At 41.3% G+C, this 19,069-nt stretch overlaps 2 protein-coding genes across 2 annotated transcripts; both read left to right on the forward strand.

The window, feature by feature from the left end:
* The first annotated feature begins 2,205 nt into the window (after positions 1-2,205).
* Positions 2,206-14,490, forward strand: sft2d1 (SFT2 domain containing 1). The gene is made up of 8 exons (XM_085800409.1): positions 2,206-2,427; positions 3,205-3,291; positions 4,316-4,398; positions 8,518-8,599; positions 9,040-9,075; positions 9,170-9,228; positions 11,550-11,579; positions 13,783-14,490. The coding sequence occupies exons 1-8, from the start codon at positions 2,362-2,364 to the stop codon at positions 13,820-13,822; spliced, it is 483 nt and encodes a 160-aa protein (XP_085656535.1). The 5' UTR covers positions 2,206-2,361; the 3' UTR covers positions 13,823-14,490.
* A 1,840-nt stretch (positions 14,491-16,330) lies between these two features.
* prr18 (proline rich 18) lies at positions 16,331-18,407 on the forward strand. Its single transcript, XM_085800408.1, has one exon. It carries the CDS (start codon positions 16,541-16,543, stop codon positions 17,306-17,308), a length of 768 nt encoding a protein of 255 aa, XP_085656534.1. The 5' UTR covers positions 16,331-16,540; the 3' UTR covers positions 17,309-18,407.
* The last annotated feature ends 662 nt before the right edge of the window (positions 18,408-19,069 follow it).

The following is a 19,069-nucleotide window of genomic DNA, read 5'->3' on the forward strand; positions in this document are numbered from 1 at the left end:
GATAGACAGGCACCTGCACTTGCATAGCAGTTTCCTGAATGTTAAAAAGTTCTATTTGAAAAAAAAAAATAATAATAATAATAATAATAATAATAACAGAGAGAAATCCAGCATGAATTGTTATCTTCTGTTTCTCTTCATCACTTGATCCCATCATCAGTCTCAAACACTACTGTAAGTATATTCAGGTGATGGTTCTGCTGTGGTCTGGTGGACAGCCTCGCTTCAATTTGGGATCTCTTATTATTGGATCTCAGGTTGCACTTGAGTGCACTTTCTGAGCAGCAGGCCTTCATATGATCAGCACTGGCCTTAAAGCAGCCTATTGCACTCATAAGCTGATATGCATCCTTTCTAAAAGCCTTGGTGATCATAGCATAACAGAAAGGATTGGCCCAGGAATTGATGGGGAAGAAGGGGACCAACAAGTTAGGAACTGAGATGAGGGGAACCTCCAAGGCAGCACACATGGCGAAGGAGATGGGTGCCAGGAAATCCATGAAGATGACCACAGCCATGCCCTTTTGGCTTCAGAACTTCTTACTTCTTCTAGGAATTCTTCATGGCCAGGTAGATCTGCACATAACAAACCCACACAACAATGAGGGCGCGCATGGAGAAGATTATGATGACAGCCTGAGCCAGAGAAGTTTCTATGTCCATAGGTAAGCACTCCTCTCACACCAACCAGGGGCAACATCCACATCCCCAGTGAGAAACCAGTTGCCGTGATAAATCTGGGTGTGCTAAATAAAACACAATGATTTGGAATAACAATAATTCAAGTGTCAGGCAGTCGAATAAGAGACTAACACCTGTATTGCATGCACTCATGTTGCACACCCATGCAATATTCAGCTAGTAGGTGCATGTCAGTGCAAACATCTTGACTTCCCACTTGGCCTTTACAGTAGTAGCTAATAGGCTACTACATTACAGTATAGGAACAACTGAACATCTAATCCCAATTTAAATTTGCAATCTTGACTATGGTTAAATGTGCACAGTTTAATATGGACAGTCGACATACAGTACATGGTCCACCAAGGGTGTACAGAAGATGACTGAACTGTGAAGGAAACCGGAGCAAGATTTTTCCATGTATGTAAGGGACAGTCATCTGCCTTTAAAGTGAAGGAGCCACAAAATGTACCAATGAACAGTTGTGATCTTATGTGTTTTCAGTGCCACCCTTTTTTCTTTGATTGTGTTTAGTCTATCTTGTGCCAGAAAGTGTTGTGTATTCAGGGTTAATTATAATGAAGATTTCTGCTGGCACACACATAAAAAGCCTTGTCAATGATGATGTCCCTTCGTAGGAAAGTGTGACCCAATGTCAAAAAACTTCCATTGCTGTATCTTGATTGGTGCCTGTTATATTGTAGCTAGACAAGGCGACATTTTATAGTCTTGACTTACAACACCTTACACCATATGTCACGAGGAAGGTGAACCAGGGTGTGCACAAACAAACTGCTATCGTTGATTACTTACTTGAAAAAACAATCTGCTTTTCCACCTGTCTTAAAAACATTGAAGGAATTTTCTGAATGACATTGACTAACTAAAAGTTAAGGTATGCATACATAGCCAACACAATTCACAAGATAAGCAAATTAAACTACCAACCATGCTCATATCATGTGTTGTGCTGACTGTGCCAACCGCTTTTTGTCATGTCACTTTATCACCACTGGGTGGCGACAAAGCGACAAAAAAGATGGACGCATTGCATGAACTAATTTTGAAGAAAGTAGGCTGAGACAGATTTATAGGTTAAACCCACACGGTCTATGGTTAAAACGAGAGGAGAAACACGTGACGTGCCTTTTAGATAACGATACAGCTGTCGCATGAACTATATAAGATATGGTAAGATTTTTAATAGAGGCCCCTATGGCTGTCTACCTGATTTGTTAAAGACGTTTTTGAATTGTATTAAATTTTGCAATCCACCATCCGCAACACATGCGTGACATGCTGTCAAATTATGAATTTGTGGCAATAGTTCCCTTTTCCCGCAAAATGTTCGTCTTTTTTTGCAGTTTGTTTTGTAATTGCTAATTTCCGACAGCACTGAAACGCAGCAACATTTGCGAGGCAGTGGACCAGTGAAGTTGTCCTCATGCGCTGATCCACGGTCAGTGTTTTGCTTTTGCACACCCTGCGTGTGCACAGTTGGCGCTGACAAACCGATTCTGAGTCAGTACTGAGAGGAAGTGCCGTTCAGGAAGTCGGGAGTCGCTACTCCGACGATAAAAAACTTGTAGTCATAGTGAAACAGTAAGACTTACCGTGAGAAATAACTATAAAAATAGGACAACATTGTTTTCGAACAAGTTATCGAGCTACCCTGCAGCCATGGACAAGCTCCGTCGTGTGCTCAGCGGCCAAGAGGAGAATGAAGAGCTGGGTCTCACAGCACAGGTAGGTGGCTGCTGTGTGACAGCATACTCTGCTAACGCTAATGCCGTGCCAGTGGAAATGTAAATAATGTGAATAAAATAGTAATGTGTTGTCATTGACACCCTGTGATAACGTTCAGATAAATGTTCGTGTGAAATGGTTTTGTTGTCTACCAGTAAATCAATAGTGGCATGTAAAAAAAAGAAAAGGAAAAAGAAAAATGTCGGTTCATGACAGTTTGGCAGTTGGCTAAACGTTAGCCAACTGAACAGTGCCGCTAGCATGTTTATGTTTGTTTCTCTTTCCTCCCCGTTTAAAGCTACTTTTTATCTTATTACGATGGCATCACATAAACTGTATTTGTTTATTCATGCTTTTTTACACGCGTTCACGATGAGAAGGAAATGAGGTAAGATGCTAATTTCAACCCTGTGTTTTTCGTGGTGGTAACAGTTAAGTTACATGTTTCTAAAGTTTAAGTTTGACTCTGAAACATTAGAGACTTTTAGTGCCTGGACTTATGCATATCTCTGCGGATTTTTATCTTACTAATAAAACCCTTTTTCCAAATCAGCCTGTATTTTATTGGCCCATTTGCCTAAGTTCAGTTTGCTGGGTATTGCTCTGTAACTGTAACTTAGCCCTGTGCTGTGAGTGTTTTGTGTTTTAATTACTACAGTAGCTGGGTGTTATCTGCAAAACTCCAGCCAACATAGTTGAATCATGAGAAGGAAGCCTGTGGGTCTCTGTGCAGGTCATTAGGTTTGTCTTGTGACATCCTCCCATTGTTCTCACCAGGTCCTTGATGCCACCACTCTCAGCTACAGCACCAGGGTGAAATGGTTCGTCATATGCTTTGCTTCAGGCATCCTGTGTTCAATACTTGTGAGTATCACGGCCTTTGAAACTGAGACAGCTTTTGCTCTGTCTTACTTAATGCTGACATAGAAAATGCAGAGTCCAAGTTAGTTATTCCAGTTTGCTGTTTTGTAGACACTATGTAGACACCGTAAATTCTCAAGTTGTTAATATGACTAAGCACAATTGCCATCAAAATACATTATTGTTCCCTGTCAAAAGTAAGTGATTGGCACATGTCATTTTCACTTAATCAGCACATGGTCACAGACAGCCCTTACTGATAAAATTCAGTGGTAATTCACACTGACAAAGCCACAGCACAACTTCTCTGTGGAGGACTGCTTGTGAAATTCACAGTTAGGAGATCTCTGTGTTTATGCCAACTAAGCAACATTTCTTATGTCTCTTCCATTCAGCTCTGTGCTGACTGCAGCAATTCCACACACACATTTACCAAGCCGTGTATTGAATGGCGTGGATTGTAAACGCGAGCAAGAACTGTGGAGAATATGTGCATAAAATCACACACACATGACCCATGCAGTAAACCTTAAAGGAATGTGCGTATCACAAGGCATCCCTTTTAAAAATTTATTTTTGGACATTTATTACAGATATTGACGTGATGATAACAATGAGGGGAAGAGAGATGCCAAAAACAATGCTTAAGTAAACTGATGTTTCCTTCAGCTTCATGAGACTAATCTAATCCAAATAGACAATATGTTTGAAAATTTGAATTAAGTCAAGGTAGTGATTCTTTAACAAAGCCTAGCAAAACCTTGTTGTATTTTAGTATTAGTGGAAGCCCATTATGTCATTGTGTTTCACTCAACCATAAAACAGCCCACATAATCCCTTGGGGGTTTTATTTACTTGTTTATTTATGTTAACAACTAAATAAAAATAACAAGAGGTACTCTTTCAATCTTTAGGTCCAGGATTCATTAAGTTACTAACTAAAACATTTATTTTCTTTTGTCTTCCTAAAGTAAAGTGTGTTGATGTTATTCTGTGAAGCTGACGGGCTGTTTTGTTGTCTTTACAGGGCTCGGCGTTGTTGTTCCTTCCGAATGGAATCAAGCTCTTTGCAGTCTTCTACACATTAGGGAATGTCGCTGCTCTTTCCAGGTAAGTCCTGCCCAGGTCTGGTTGGTATTAAATTGATGTTGTAATTTCCTCACCAGCGTGGCACACTGCCAGGAATGCAACAAATAATGAGCTGCAGACTGGTACACTCTGATATCAGCCACCACACCCTGCAATCATCCTGTCATCCTTTGGCAAAGATACACATTTCTCCAGAGTTTGCTTCTAGGCTGTACAGTACAGAAAGAAGACACATCAATTAGACATCACTGTAATTCGCTGTCATTCTCCTGTGTGCACTTGGCACCTGTCACCCAACCCACACAACGTAGTGCTTGAGGAACCATGAGATTTTTTCAGTCTGATTTACTGATATTGACATTCAGATATTGGTGATAAATGCTGGTGATCACTGATTCAGCACAGGACTATGGGATTATATCTGAAATGATAATCTCCTAGATTAAATCAGATTAGTGTTAGCATTAGTTATAAGCACGGCTACAGTTTAAATGAACAGAATCATAATCACATTGCATCAAGTCTGTTTCATGAAAAGGTCACATAGTAAATGGTGTCAACCCAATTAAATGCAAGTAAAATTAGGCCACCCTAACCCCAATTATGCCACTGCCGCATGTAGCCATATGGAGACTATTTATGCCTTAATAGAAAATGAACTTGCACAATGCTAGACCTATGTAGTGAGAGCGTGCTAGCCTGCAGTTGTGCTTTTGTTTTGGAAACGGACTGTTAATCATGACATGGATAAGAGAAAATTGTTAGGCAGCCTTACCTGTGAGTAGGAATTTTCTGAGGAGCACAAGTGTGTGTTTTTTTGTTTTAAGTATATTTTTTGGCTTTTTGCCTTTATTTGATAGCACACAGTAGAGATAGACAGGAAAGGGGGAGGCAGAGAGAGGGGGAATGACATGTAGGAAAGGGCTGCCCGACACAGGATTCTAACTGGGGCCGCCTGCGGTGAGGTCTGTAGCCTCTACATGGGGCGGCCGCTTTACCCACTGCGCCACGCACCGCCCCAGCACAAGTGTGGTTTAACATAGAAGTAGAAGGATGTGCAATAGAAATATTTCTGCAGAGTTATGTAATTTTATGATCTTGATAATGTGATTAACTCTGCTTAATTAAATGCTGCTTAATAGGCTGTAGGCAGTGGTTGGGGATAAAGGGACAATGGTCATTAGGAACAGGCTGCTATCTGTGTCTCCTGATTGTTTGTTTTGCTGTCTGACACTTTGAATAGAGAAGACATTAGTGTTTGCTTGCTCTGTGGGAGTATACCAAGTAAATAGCAGCACCTCTTTATAGAAGCATACAAGATGGTTTCCTTCCAACAGACAGGGCTCCATACTTACAGATCTGTCATTACTGTGCCCTTACACAGGCGATAGCTGAATTTTTCCATATAATTCTAATTGGCACAAAACCAAGTGTGTAACTGAATACAGTGGTAAAAGATTTCTTATCCATATATCCATCGTTTTGTCCACTTAGATTAGATTTTATCATCACTAGATATCAACATGTTGTGGCTTTCACAATATCATGGATGATTCAATCTATATAATCCAAGGTCTGAACCCAATAACAATGTCTTTGACAGGTTTGACAGATAGTGAACCATGATGAGGTGTTTGTTTTCAGACAGGATGGTATCATATGTCCAGACAGGTTTAGAGTCATCAATAAACTAGGTTACTGATCCAAAGCCAGCAAGGGTCACATATTAAAGATCTTAAACCACTTTTCACCTGTATGTGGCTTTGACAACATGGATACCATAAAATGTAGTCTTGTTAATATATTCTTTGTGCAACATTGTTGTCATCCACCCTCGAGTTTTGCTTCGTCTTTTGTCAAATTAATTGTAAAATCCCAGTCTTGGTTGACCTTCAGAGGGCACCCGGAGCCCCTCACTTTTTTTCCACATTTTGTAAAGTTGCAGCCTAATCAGATAAAATCATTTTGATTTGAAAGATCTACACTCAGTGTTCAGTCTATTATAGAAATAAAAAACTGAAATATCATATTGGCACAAGTATTCTGAGTCTTTACTCAGGGGAAGCACTGGCAGTGATTACAGTCTGGAGTCCTCTTGGCTGTGATGCCACAAGCTTTGTACACCTGGATTTGGGGATTTTCTGCCATTCTTCCCTGTAGATCCTCTCAGACCGTGTCGGGTTGGAAGGGGGAATGTTGGCGGTCTTTCCAGAGATTGGGTTCAAGTCAGGACTATGGCCGGGCCACTCAAGGACATTCACATTTCCCTGAAGCCACTCCTGTATTGTCTCTTGGCTTGGCTGTATGCCTTTGGTCGTAGTAATTTTGGAAGATGAATGTGGACCTCGTTTTCATCAAGGATGTCGCTGTACTTTGCTCTTCTCAACATTCATTCAGTACTGACCTTGTCCCTGCTGCATACAACACCCCCCACTCCTGCCATGACTCGTAGATTTGAGGTCAGAGAGGTCAATATTAGTTTAATCTGACCTGAGAATTTTGTTTCTCACAGTTTGATCTTTAGGTGCTTTTTAAAGCAAGTTTCTCCCATCGCCACACAGGATCAGTTGGGGAAGACAGCCCTTCTTCTCCAAGTAATAATGCCTGCAAAAGACGCTACTTCTGAACGGCCCCCATGCTCACACGCTTTAATCAAGGCGGGGGCCAAAATCACCAACTTAGACTAGGAGGCAGGGAAAGCTTTTATGGAGACCATTGTGCTTATAATATTTTTGCTGCTCTGGACCAACTCAGTCCTGTGTTTGAGTTCTGTTGGCTGTTCTTTCAACCTCACGCTTTGGTTTTTGTTCTGATGAAGATTGTCAGCTGAGACCGCCTCTACAGTAAAGGGCCATTCCAAATCATGCAACTTTGTTTATAATCTCCTACCAAGGTGTAGAGGCAACTCAAAGATGATCAAGAGAAGGCACCGCACCAGAGATTAATTTCAAGCATCATAGCAACAAGTCTGAATACTTTTGAAAATGGAGTATTTCTACACTCTTTTTCCTCTTGAAATGTCTGTTTTTGCTTTGTCATTATAGGTTACTGAGTGTAGATTAATGATGGGGGAAATTGAATTTATTTGCATAAATTGCAGCATAACAAATAGTGACAAATAGAAGCGGTTTAAATAATTCTTGAATGCGCCGAGAGACAGATGACTGATTTTCTTCTCCCTATTCAGCAGTAGCACTGTATGTGTCTGGATATAATTACTGCCTCTGTCACACTAAGGCAGCAATTGAAAATAAAAAAGCATCCATCCCTCTCGGCAGACCAGTAGAAAGAGCCTGCGTCAACACTGACTACTCTCATGTCTCATCTAATAGATGTGACGCTCCACAGACTCCCTCTACCCACACAGCTTTGCCGAGCCCAGAGCTGCGTGCCGCGTCAGTGGGGAAAGCCTTTGTCTCGATACATTTACTGACGTCACGCATGCATCATGTAGGAGGTTTTAAGTGTGTCGTCTTGGTGTTGGCCATGAAATATTTACCCTCCTAATGCATGCCACATGTAGTGTCAATTTGATGGTGGTGGCCACCAGACATGTATGTCCCTCAGAAGAGATTTGTTTGTGTGTGTGTCTGTGTGTGTGCGCACACACAATGAGAACTGTTTGGAAATCCTCCACAATAAACAAGTATGTGCGCAATGTCTGTCCTAGCAGATCATGGTGATATTTGCTCTTTTAATAAAACCCTTTGCAAATAGAATTGGCATAAAAGACTGCGACTGCGATGACAAAAGCACCTACAGAAACTGAAAATGAACACACACTTGCTTGACACATCGAATGACTAAGTGCAATGAAATTACACTTCAGCGTAAAAAGGGAAGCACCAGGCGTCAAGAAAAAAACATTTCCTAGATATCTGTGAAAATTCTCCAGCCCTCTGGTGAGTCCCTCACTTGTAACTCTCTGTGGATAAAATCAGCTGCTAAAAAGGAAATGCAAATTTAATGTAAACGTAGGGAAAGTTGAATCAAGGGCAGCTGGGTCTGGTTGTAGATACTTAAGGACATTTCACATCTCATTCAAGAGGTTTTTTCAGATCCTGGATTAACAATTCACACCATTATTTTCTGATGTTTAAAAACTGTTACCTTTCTTGTTTCTTTGTTCTTCTTCTATAGCACCTGCTTCCTAATGGGACCGTTAAAACAGCTGAAGCGAATGTTTGAGCCAACAAGACTGATAGCCACCATTGTTATGCTGGTAACTACTTTCACTGTTGATATGAACTCTTATCTTGACTCTCTGGGTTTTTCTATGTCTTCCAGTTTATATTGAATTTTTTTTTTTCTGTATTGGAAATGGTTTTCTCAATACTGGTAAATCCTTCTTGAGGGGAGGCAACATTTTATCTATAGTGTATCTGCTGTCACCTACCCTTGAAAGGTGTTTCTGGCTTTGGATTAGAAGGCCATGTTCAATTAGGGGTCTGATGCTCTTTACCTTGCAGTCTTAAAGAGTTGAGAAGATAAGGTGACTGATCTTGACAACATACTGTATTCCAGTTTGACTCAATTGTCATTTTCCGTCAACAGATTAACATGTTTTCCTTATTTTTCGATTTGTACAATTCCTGTAAAATTGATCTGACATTACAACCATACAAGTTGACACTGTAATCATTCCTTTCTTCTTTTCACCAGCTCTGCCTTCTCTTAACACTTTGTGCAGTGTTTTGGGTAAGTAGATAACACATAGTTTTCAGACTATTGTTTTAAATTGTTTTAGTGCAGCATTTTGAACTGTCAGAATAACCATTGTTTTATTTTACAGTGGCATAAAAAGGGACTGGCTATCATCTTCTGTATTCTGCAGTTTTTGGCGATGACATGGTAAGTGTGACTGAAGAATCTGAGCCATCGCTCTTCTTTGCTACATTTGGCACATTCATTTACTCATCATCACTCACACCAACGCAGATGAAGCCATCTTCTCCGTGACAGAGAACTTTGGTCCAGCTGCTTTGGCTTGAGTTATCCATGTCCGTGAGTTGAGATAATCACGCCGCTGAAGCAATAAGCTGATTTACTGCAGTCGGCACGTGCAATGAACGTACACAATCATTGGCACAGTGAACAGCACCATATCTTTTCAAGATATTTTGAATACGTTTTTTTTTTTACTTGGAACACAATGGAAATACGCTGGAAATCATCTAAAGTTAAAAAGAAGTACATGTATTCTACCATGAGTAGTTTGATTACAAGGATTTGCCCTAGTTTGCCTGAGCAATCAGTGATGTCTACTTGACACACAGGTGGAGTCAGTGGTGTTTAATAAGACTGGTAGGTAGGTCATGCCAGGTGGCACAGGAGCTCAGTATGTTTTTGGCCTGTTGCCATGTAGGTAATCAGGATCAGTGTGGACCTACTTGTTTTGACACACTGATGTCGCCCTGGCAAGAAAGGTAGACAGGCATTTCCAACCAAGACAAAGTCAGTGCCAGCTGTCTCTGGGGTCATTACTACTACTACTATTGCTACTACTGCCAGAATCACAGGTGAATGGCTCCATCAGACTATCTGTATACAAAATACAAAAAATGGCTCTGTTATTTCAAGTTTATTGATTTATTTACCTGCAAATTTCGATAACTTGGATATTTTAATTGCCAACATTTCCTCCTTCCTATAATGTGAGGATTTGGATTGGGTTTATTTAACATTGAAAGCGTATATTTATAAGAGAAAAAGAGTATATTTTTGGTGGTGTTAGTGGGTCTAGACGTCACCTTTGGCTCTGGAGAATTGGGATTGCCATTTCTGTTTCACATTTGTTTGACTAAACATTTAAAATGTGAACACTTGTGTTATGTGTACTAGTGCTCCTGTTACTTTTGAATTCAGGCTCTTACATTTGCTTTTATGGACCCTGCATAAAAACCAGACTAGCAGACTGAGAAAGGAGGACATGTTGTATTAAGGTCATTGAGGTTAAGGTGCCACATAGTAGTGAATAATAAGAGCTGTCACGGATGTGTGTTGGCATGTCAGCGCTTGCGTGTTCATCAATTTGTGCATATTTGCACAGCAGCAACAAAAGAGTTTCGGTGTGTGAACTGTGTATGGAAACACAAACAGCAGGAGCGGACGGTCTGAGCGCATCATAGAGCAGGACTGTGTCAGCCTCATCATGACTACACTGCTTTCGCACCTCCATGCAGGACATTCACTTCCGCTCTGCCTCCTATCGCAGAGGCATCACCATGGAAACCACAAAGTCACACATCCCAGACTCACTCATAACAGACTGGAGGGCATAGTGCACTCCCACGCAGGCACACAGAGGTCTGTGTGAAGGTGGCTCTGTCATAAGACGTCGCCACCGACCCACACAGTGAAGTGGGCAAAGTCCAGTCCTCAGGCCGAAGTGACCATATGACACTGAAGCTTTCCTGGCTGTCATTGACTCAGTGTAGAGCACAGCAGAAGGAAGTAATAATTAAACAGTTGACTTGTTTTGTTTGGACATTAAGAATATGTACTTAAAATATGCTACAGTAGTTAAAACCTCTGTCACAGCTCAGGGGGGGCAGAGGAAGATTTCCTGTTAACTTGTGATCACATAAGTTGGAAATCATGTTCAGGCTTGAGCTCTAGTTAATAATCCAACTGCTGTAGCAGATTCTTCACATATTTTACATATTTTAGTTTTCTAATCAGGGGCTTTTTTCTTTGTTTTAATCACATTACTTTCTCTCTGCATTTAATCTTAAATCTCCTTACTTTACAGCATTACAAACCCAAGGCATGCTGAAAGTTATCATTAAAACTAAGTGAACCTTAAGCTAGAGTAAAGATTCCTGGGTTTCTAATGATACTACATGATGTGACATATAGAAGTACAGGAACAGTTATATGTTGTGGTGATTTAAAGACACGTTGACTTGTCTTTGTAATGGAGCAGCAAAGTAATAGCAACTTGACTGTAAATGTTTAACTAAAGCGACCTTAAATTTTAACTGTGAGGCCAGCGGAGGCAAATCTAAGGGTGACGTCACATTAATTATACATGAGCTTGAAATAAGTACTAATGGCATTGTATATAAAAAATGTATTTTGTTGACTTGGATTTGATTAGATTAGATTTAGATATCTTTATTTACTGTAAACATTTTCTCCTCATAATCATGTTTTGTGTTTCTCTCTTTCAGGTATAGCATCTCTTACATTCCATTTGCCAGGTAAGATAAAATCATTTTATGAGCTGTGTTTTGTCTGCACAAATCCTGAAACATGTTATGTGAAGTCTGTTATCTTCTATATTTGAGCTGGCCGTTCACTTGACCTACAAATTAAATTCATTTTCCCCTACCCTTTATATCTAATCTAATATAATGCCCTACACTGTCACACCCCACACACTGGAGGGAAAACGTTACGCGACACTGCAATGAAAACATGTTTTTATTTTTCCTCTAAACACTGTTTGCCTCCACCATATGGCTGTAATCCCCCACTACGACCAGCGCAGGCTCTCTGTGTCAAACAAATGGCAGCTTGTTGTTTCACACTGTGCAGTAGCCCTGTGACGTTACTCGCTTTATTCATAATATCTAAATCAAATCATTCCTAGATATAATGCTCTTTAAGCCAGATTTGCCAAAGGTATTTCTTCCCCCCTTGTAGCTTTTACATTACTTGTTGATGAGCTTATATTAAGCTCTACAGGGTGGAAGCACACAGCAAAATATTAATTAGATCTACACCTAAAGCCCTTGTCCTGAAAAACAATCCAGAGAAAAGAATATCAGTCGTCCTCATAGCTCATTTTCTTTGTGTTTATTGTACAACATATACAATATGGAGCTTAGTGGCACTGAAAGAAAATACTCCCATGTACTCAGGTATTTACTTCTCAATTTGTGCCATATGGCGTCCCACCTCAGTGGCACGTGCCAAGCATGAGGTGTGATGTTGTTTTTCCAGTCCAGCTGTAAGCAGGGTTATGTCTCATTTTGGTGAGAGCCCCAGATCCCCCACCCCATGCAGCCCCCTCACTTAGTGCCGTGTGTATTTGGGCGACCCCGTAATCCATTCTGACAGCTGAGAGACGAACTATAGCGTCCCCTCCCCCAACACAAACGCTAACAACAACACAAAGCTGAGACAAAGACCTTTTTTTCCCATGCCACCCTTCCAAACACCAAATTCCAATGGAGAAATGCAAATTTGACAGCCAGTGTTTGTGCTGACCACTCAGGTCCAAGTGATCACTTGTCTATTTTTTTAGTCCTTTGTTATTATATTTCTTCCATTTTTTGTCAACATATCCTCCTCTCTCCTTTAAGCTTCTTACTCTAATCCATTTTTCATTTAATTTAGATTTCATCATTTTGCTCTCTTTTGTTTTCAGTGTTGCTAGAGAGCAGCTGCGTCTTTTCATCTCAGGCCTTTATCACTCTGGGTGACACATAAAAAGCATTAGTCTTTTAGCATAAGCATAAAGTCTGTGCCTTTCCCATTCCTGTCTGTGGTCACAGAAACTGTGATACCTGGCTAGCCACAACGCCACATGGCCAGTGGACTTGATCCTTTAATGTATTTTACCTTGTTGCCTATTTATAACCTCTCATGCCTTCAGACCAAAGTACTAAATCCTGCTGCATGTGCACTTCCCACAGTGCTTTAAGGCGACTGTTGCTCTGATATTTAATCAGAAGTGGAGAAAGTCTCCGAGACTGATTATTTATTCATGCAGTTCTAAATAGCACCAAGCCCCCAGTGAATAAAAACAACCTGCATGCTGTATGGAAGAATAATAGGAGGACTTTGGTGTTGAATGATTTTGTGTTGTACACCAAAGCGACTTACCAAGGCGTTTGATGGTGGGAGTCTCCTGTCTGTCCACTGACCTCCCCTCCTCCTCCTCCTCCTCCTCCCTGCTTATGATCCCCCTTTCTCCTTTTAACCTTGACGGGTTTCACACCTCCTCCACCCGAAATTTGACTGTGGCTGCAGGCGAAGTCTGCATAGCAACACATTGATGGCAAGAGCAAGCGTTGTGAAGGGAAACAGTGTAGGCAAGGGTCCGTGGTTGCCAAGGTGATTACTCACATTGCATCATCCTTCAACACAGACTACCTAGAGAGCGGGAGCCCCCATCAATCTGAACATGTGGTGCTTCCCCGCCAAAACACACTCACTTATTCATGACGAGCCCCACCCTAATCATCGTAACAAAGGGTGCAAGGTGCTTTTTTTGTCGCTTTCGATTTTACGTGCATGACCGAATTTAGCCTCCAGTGGATTTATTTATTCCTGAACAATTTTAGAGCTGCACTCCTTCATATCTTTTTTCTTGCGCGTCCCTACTTCATTTTATCGTTTATAATGCTGTTGATAATTTCTCTGGATATTTTCTCACCATTTTTTTCTTTCACACAGGGATGCTGTGATGAAATGCTTCACAACCTGTCTGTCTTAGGACTGCGGAGTCCTTAATTCCATATGAAGACTGGTCCCAATATGCAAACTCCAAGAACAGTGGCTCCGTAAAATATAAATCTAAATTGTGTATACACTTTATCTCCAAATTTTTTTTACTGTGGCTTTTTCCTACTGTGAATTTTTGCTTTTTAGGTCTATAGCTAAAGGTTTGTAACAATAATCAGATTGTAACATTCATCACTCTTTTTGCTTTGATGAGAGATATGAGTGCCTTTAATGCTTAATATATTTAAAGATATTCTTATGTTTTCTGAAGATTTTATACAGTTAAAATGCAGGGAAAGTGCCTTAATATTGTGTACACAGTACACAAACATTTATATACAGAGATCTGTTGACACAGTGACCAACCATTCATATTTACAGCTTTAACAGTGTGAATTTCTATTTTCTTCTGGACTTGTAAATGGCGTTTTGACTTCTTAAACACACACACTATTAAAACACATCGTCTTTCTGTTTTCAATCTGTGTATGACGCACTGATGTATAAAGAGACTCCCAGATGCTACTCTGTTTATATATGATCATTTTCCCTGAGGGGGTTGAGACACTGCTTCACTGATGATGCACTGGGATATATGATATCCACTGCTCTTTTGGGTTTTTTCCAGCAAAGCTAAAGAGATTAAAGACCAAAACGCAGCTCCTGTTTAGTCTGTAAGTGTTCTGTGTGTATTTGATCACCCCCAACCTCCCCCCGCACTCTGCAAGCTCAAGAAATTACATCAAAATTGCTTCTCCTTTTTTTCAGATGTGATTTCCTGGCAGATGTAGAAACGACCCAGTTAATTACGCTTTTCTGAGCATTGTGAATTTGACGTGACCTAATAACCCAGTATAGCTTGCATCGGGGTCCATATATTGCTTCAGCATCATGGCATATCCTTTGAGGATGCGGTTGTCATGACAACCTCCTCTGGAAAGACTCATAACCTCTGCCTACCCCCCATCTGTGGTGCAGATGTGTACATTATCCCAATGAAAAGGTGTGTTTCATTTCTTGGAGTACGTTGGACTGGCACTTGGTCATAAATACATCCCCAGAGTTTGGTTTATACTGGAGGATGAACAGAAAACACCCATGTATCAGCTGCAGTTTTTGCCCAGAAACGTGCCTCAGGCTTTTCTTTGTACTTGATGTGACTAAATAACAGCCTTTTACTTCTTGTTTTGCAGCCCCCACATTGTTTCTTTAGACGCTTGTGTAATATTGTGGTGGATTAACATGCACAAAATCTCCCCTCAGTACTACTTGTTCAACTAACTTGTCGGAGACCTGGTAAATCCCTCTCAGAGTAATCTTAGGGATAAAATCATGCCGTAGAATGAAGGGGCCGTGGTTGTTTTTGTGATCTGATTTCTTTACCCGCCATTTTTGGATTACGCCAAAGTTGGAGGATGAAGGGGAAGTACCCTGACCTCGGCAATCTGTTAGTGTCCCGACTGTTTCCTCTTCATTACATCTAATCCATTCTTATGTCAGAGAGAAGAGGGATCCCACGCCACAACAGCCGCTTAAATTAAACAAGTCTGCCTCCCATGTCCAACCTCATGATCTGGCTCATAGATGAATAAATAACTCGGCCTGTGTTTCTAAGGGTAATTTCCATGCCATTTATTAACACCGCTAGTTGTCAGGTTGCCCCAAGGTAGAGAGGAGTGAATTGAATCACTGGAGGAATATAATTCTGCTCTAAGGATTTGAAGAAATGAAAATACACAAAAACGTCATGTAATGATGTAGGAATAATCAGAGCAACACAATATCAGTTGCATGACTCCATGTCATGCCATGCCATACATTTGGAAGGAAATATTGATTTCTTCTTATACCCTACACTGAGGGAAACAAAATCACGCTGAATCAATTGTGGAACTGTCCGGGTGAAAGAGCAGACAACAGCAGAAAGGAGGAGAAATCAATATTGTAGACTATTTGTATTTTAAACCCCAGATTTCTTTCATAGGCTGCATGGCTATGGACTCTCTATACATCCGTTTATTGACATTTGAGGCTGTATTGGCTGAGTGAAAGGGGAGGGGGGGGCAAACTGCATGTCATTGTGTCACTGACATGTTTTGTTAGTTCAAGGACAGTTTTCTGTAAGCACCAAGGACTAAACAGTATGGAGCCCTACTGTATCTGCTTCATTTCCAGTTAATTTGTCTGTTTAAAGTAATTGTTTATTTCTTATAAACAGACCAAAATTAGTCATCCTCAGTGAATCAGATTAGTCACTAAACCTCATCTCTTTGAATGCACTCCTTGGCTTTCAGAGTGTCTATTAAACAGATGCTGGGAGTTTGGATGTGTGCCATGTGGTCTAGTGACAGCACAGCGGCACTGTGAGAAAACACGAGGGTAACATGAGGTGGATGTGGCTCGTCGTTTGAGGAAGTTATTGCAAATGATGATATGACATCACCAGTTTTTTCACGGCTTTGTTCGGTGCGTCTCCTGACCACGCCTTCCTGCCGCCGCGACCATAAAGCAGCCAGGCTGAGCGAGCGTGTGCACCAGTTGAACTCCAGCCGGCGCGGACAACAGGTGCACCTCCAGCCTGCCTCCACGTCGCCGTTGGATAATGCACACAGAGCTCCCCTCGCCGCTTTGCGCAGGGCTTCCTCATCTGCACTTTGAACATTTGCACGCTTTTATATCCTGATCGCTTCCAAGATATTAGCCTACAACGATGCCTTTTCCGCCCATCAGCCTCCACCAGCGGATCTCATCTCCCGGCAGGGAACTATTCGGGAAAAAGAAAGCCAACGGAGTGCCTCCTCAGTCTGAGATCACCAGCAAATCGGGTGGAGAGAAAGGAGGGTCCGACAAGGGGAAGCAGTCCACCTCATGGGCTGCGGCGAATTTAAGGAATCTGGGGCGTAAAGCCCACCAAGACAAGAGTAAAAGCCCGGCTCAGAAACCGGGGGCCGCTCAGGAGTCTCAGGGAAAGTGCTCCTGGCTCTCGGTGCCCAAACCTCAGGACTCATCGGAGGGAGTCAGGCGCTCCAGCTCCATGGACTCTGCCAGACAGCTGCATAGCAAAGACGAAGGGAAGAAGGAGATTCAGTTTACCCTCAGCCTCACTCCAGAGGCCATTCTCGTTATCCAAAAACGCAATCTAGAGAAACAGATGTTGGCAAAGCAGCAGAAGTGTTGTGCCTCCGCGGACTTTCGGCACAGGCGAGTTTTTCCATCCAAAAAGACGCACGGAGTCTCCAAGGGCTGCGCTCCCGTCGCCAAAGTGGAGAGCGCCGAGCAGGACATCACCGCCATCGTTAAAATATCACTGTTGAACGATCAATACAAGTACGACGATGTGGAGTATGAAGAAGAGGATGGAGATGTGGATGAGACTGTTGTCAGGAAATGTAAAGAGTGGCTGAAAGGAGTCGAAAACGCCGCTGCTTTGGGAAAAGTGGACAAACTTTCTGCACTCCCGCACCTTAAAGGCTGCTGACACCTGAAGACTGAGCTCTTTTCTAAACTTCCAACGAGGAGACGATGGACTGGCACTGATATAGGCCTGCTGCTGTGGCACGGCATACACTAAATTTGAATCTTGTGAAATTGAACCTTTGTAAATGAGGGGGGAGAACATACGCATCTCTCCGGAGGAATGTCAATTTGTCCTGAGGGTCTTTTTCATTACAACTTCCTAAAAATAGACGTCGCTACCATTAGAAATTGCATTTAGGCTACTTACAAAAACAGAAACAGATGCTTCAATTTGATCTGAACATGATTCACTCTGACATTGACTTCTTAACAAAAAAAAATCTGATTTTAAAGCTTAAGCTATTTGCAGCCTAACTCCTCCACTGCTTGTCACGGTACACCAGGGACTTTGCTTTTGCCTATTCAATGTTTTGTTGAAGTTTTGATTTTAATACCTTAATATTCCTGTCCTTTGCACATGGTTTTTGTTTTCAGCGGGGCGCCTGTGGATTGGCAGAGAGCTTTGCCTAAAGGGACGCGAAACCGTTCCTTTGTGCTGGAGAACAATAAGCTGTCAACAACAGGGCTTTATATGAGCCTGCTGCTGAAACCAAACTGGACTGTTTATTTTTCCTCTAATGAGAGGGTTATATCCTTTGTAGGGATTTATCAGTGTTGTACAGTATTTAATATTTACTAAATATTTGTACTGTCAAATGTTTTTTCTCAGCTGATGATTTTATGCCATTTGAAGTAAAAACACGTTTTTTTAAATTACACAAGTGTCCCTGAGCCTTTAAAGTTTCTGCTTAATGTTGTTGTGCTTCTATAAGTCTGTTACGTGATGATGATTTGCAGTCATTTGGATTTCTTTCACACTTCTGGCCAGTTCTCAGCCAGTTTGTGTAAAGGCTCTTTGTTGCCACTGTTGCTACCTGAAGCCATTTGGGCATTAGTGTTCTAAGCTTCTTAGATTTCCTGTTAAGCAGGGTTGATCAGTGTACTGTAGGGTCCAGGTGCATGATCCCTTCAGGAAATTACCCCCAGTCTGCCTTTCTTTTGTCACATCAAACAACACAATACAGGCAGCAACATGAGATAAACAGTGTTAGTACTAAAAATCTGGTCCACATGTCTGTTAAAGCTCCAGAAAGATTAACCCTGACTTTTCCATACTCAAAGAGCAGTGAACTTGTGTAAGTCAGAGAGACAGAGACTGTACAACTTGAGGGCCTAGAGACAAACCAGTAAAAAAAAAAAAAACATTACTCAGCAAAATACACCAAACAAAACTGCGCCATAAAGACTCCTCTGGTTTCTTTGTTGTTTTACCTCAGCTGCCTTCACTTTATTGCGCTGATCATTAAACCACTCAAAGGGAAACTTTGAAGGAAATGACAATCGCATGCAAACCTTGGACACAAATTAAATCTCTGTGCAGGGTCACAAACATAGTTAAATGTTTGTAACGTGTGGAGGTTTTCTGCAATGAGCTTTAAACTCTTTTGTATTGTCCTGTGTAACTTGGTAACCAGAGTTTTACTCACGGTGTGGTTCACTTTAAAACCTCAATTAGAGCTTAAGCAGAGGAGAGCAACGTCTGTACAGTAGAGTGCGTTTGAAAAGTTCACACACCAAAGACCGAATTCACAGGTAGGCCTAATATTATCACTTGATATTGTTTTTACATTTTGATGCCAGGACATTTTACACATCACCAGTGTGGATTTGTATGTTATTTTCTTTCAGTGAAACAAGCCTGTTTTCTCTAAAGGTCTCCATT

This window comes from Trachurus japonicus, chromosome 15 (genome assembly GCF_045865225.1).
Source record: "Trachurus japonicus isolate A0001 chromosome 15, Traja_1.0".
NCBI classification, from domain to species: domain Eukaryota; kingdom Metazoa; phylum Chordata; class Actinopteri; order Carangiformes; family Carangidae; genus Trachurus; species Trachurus japonicus.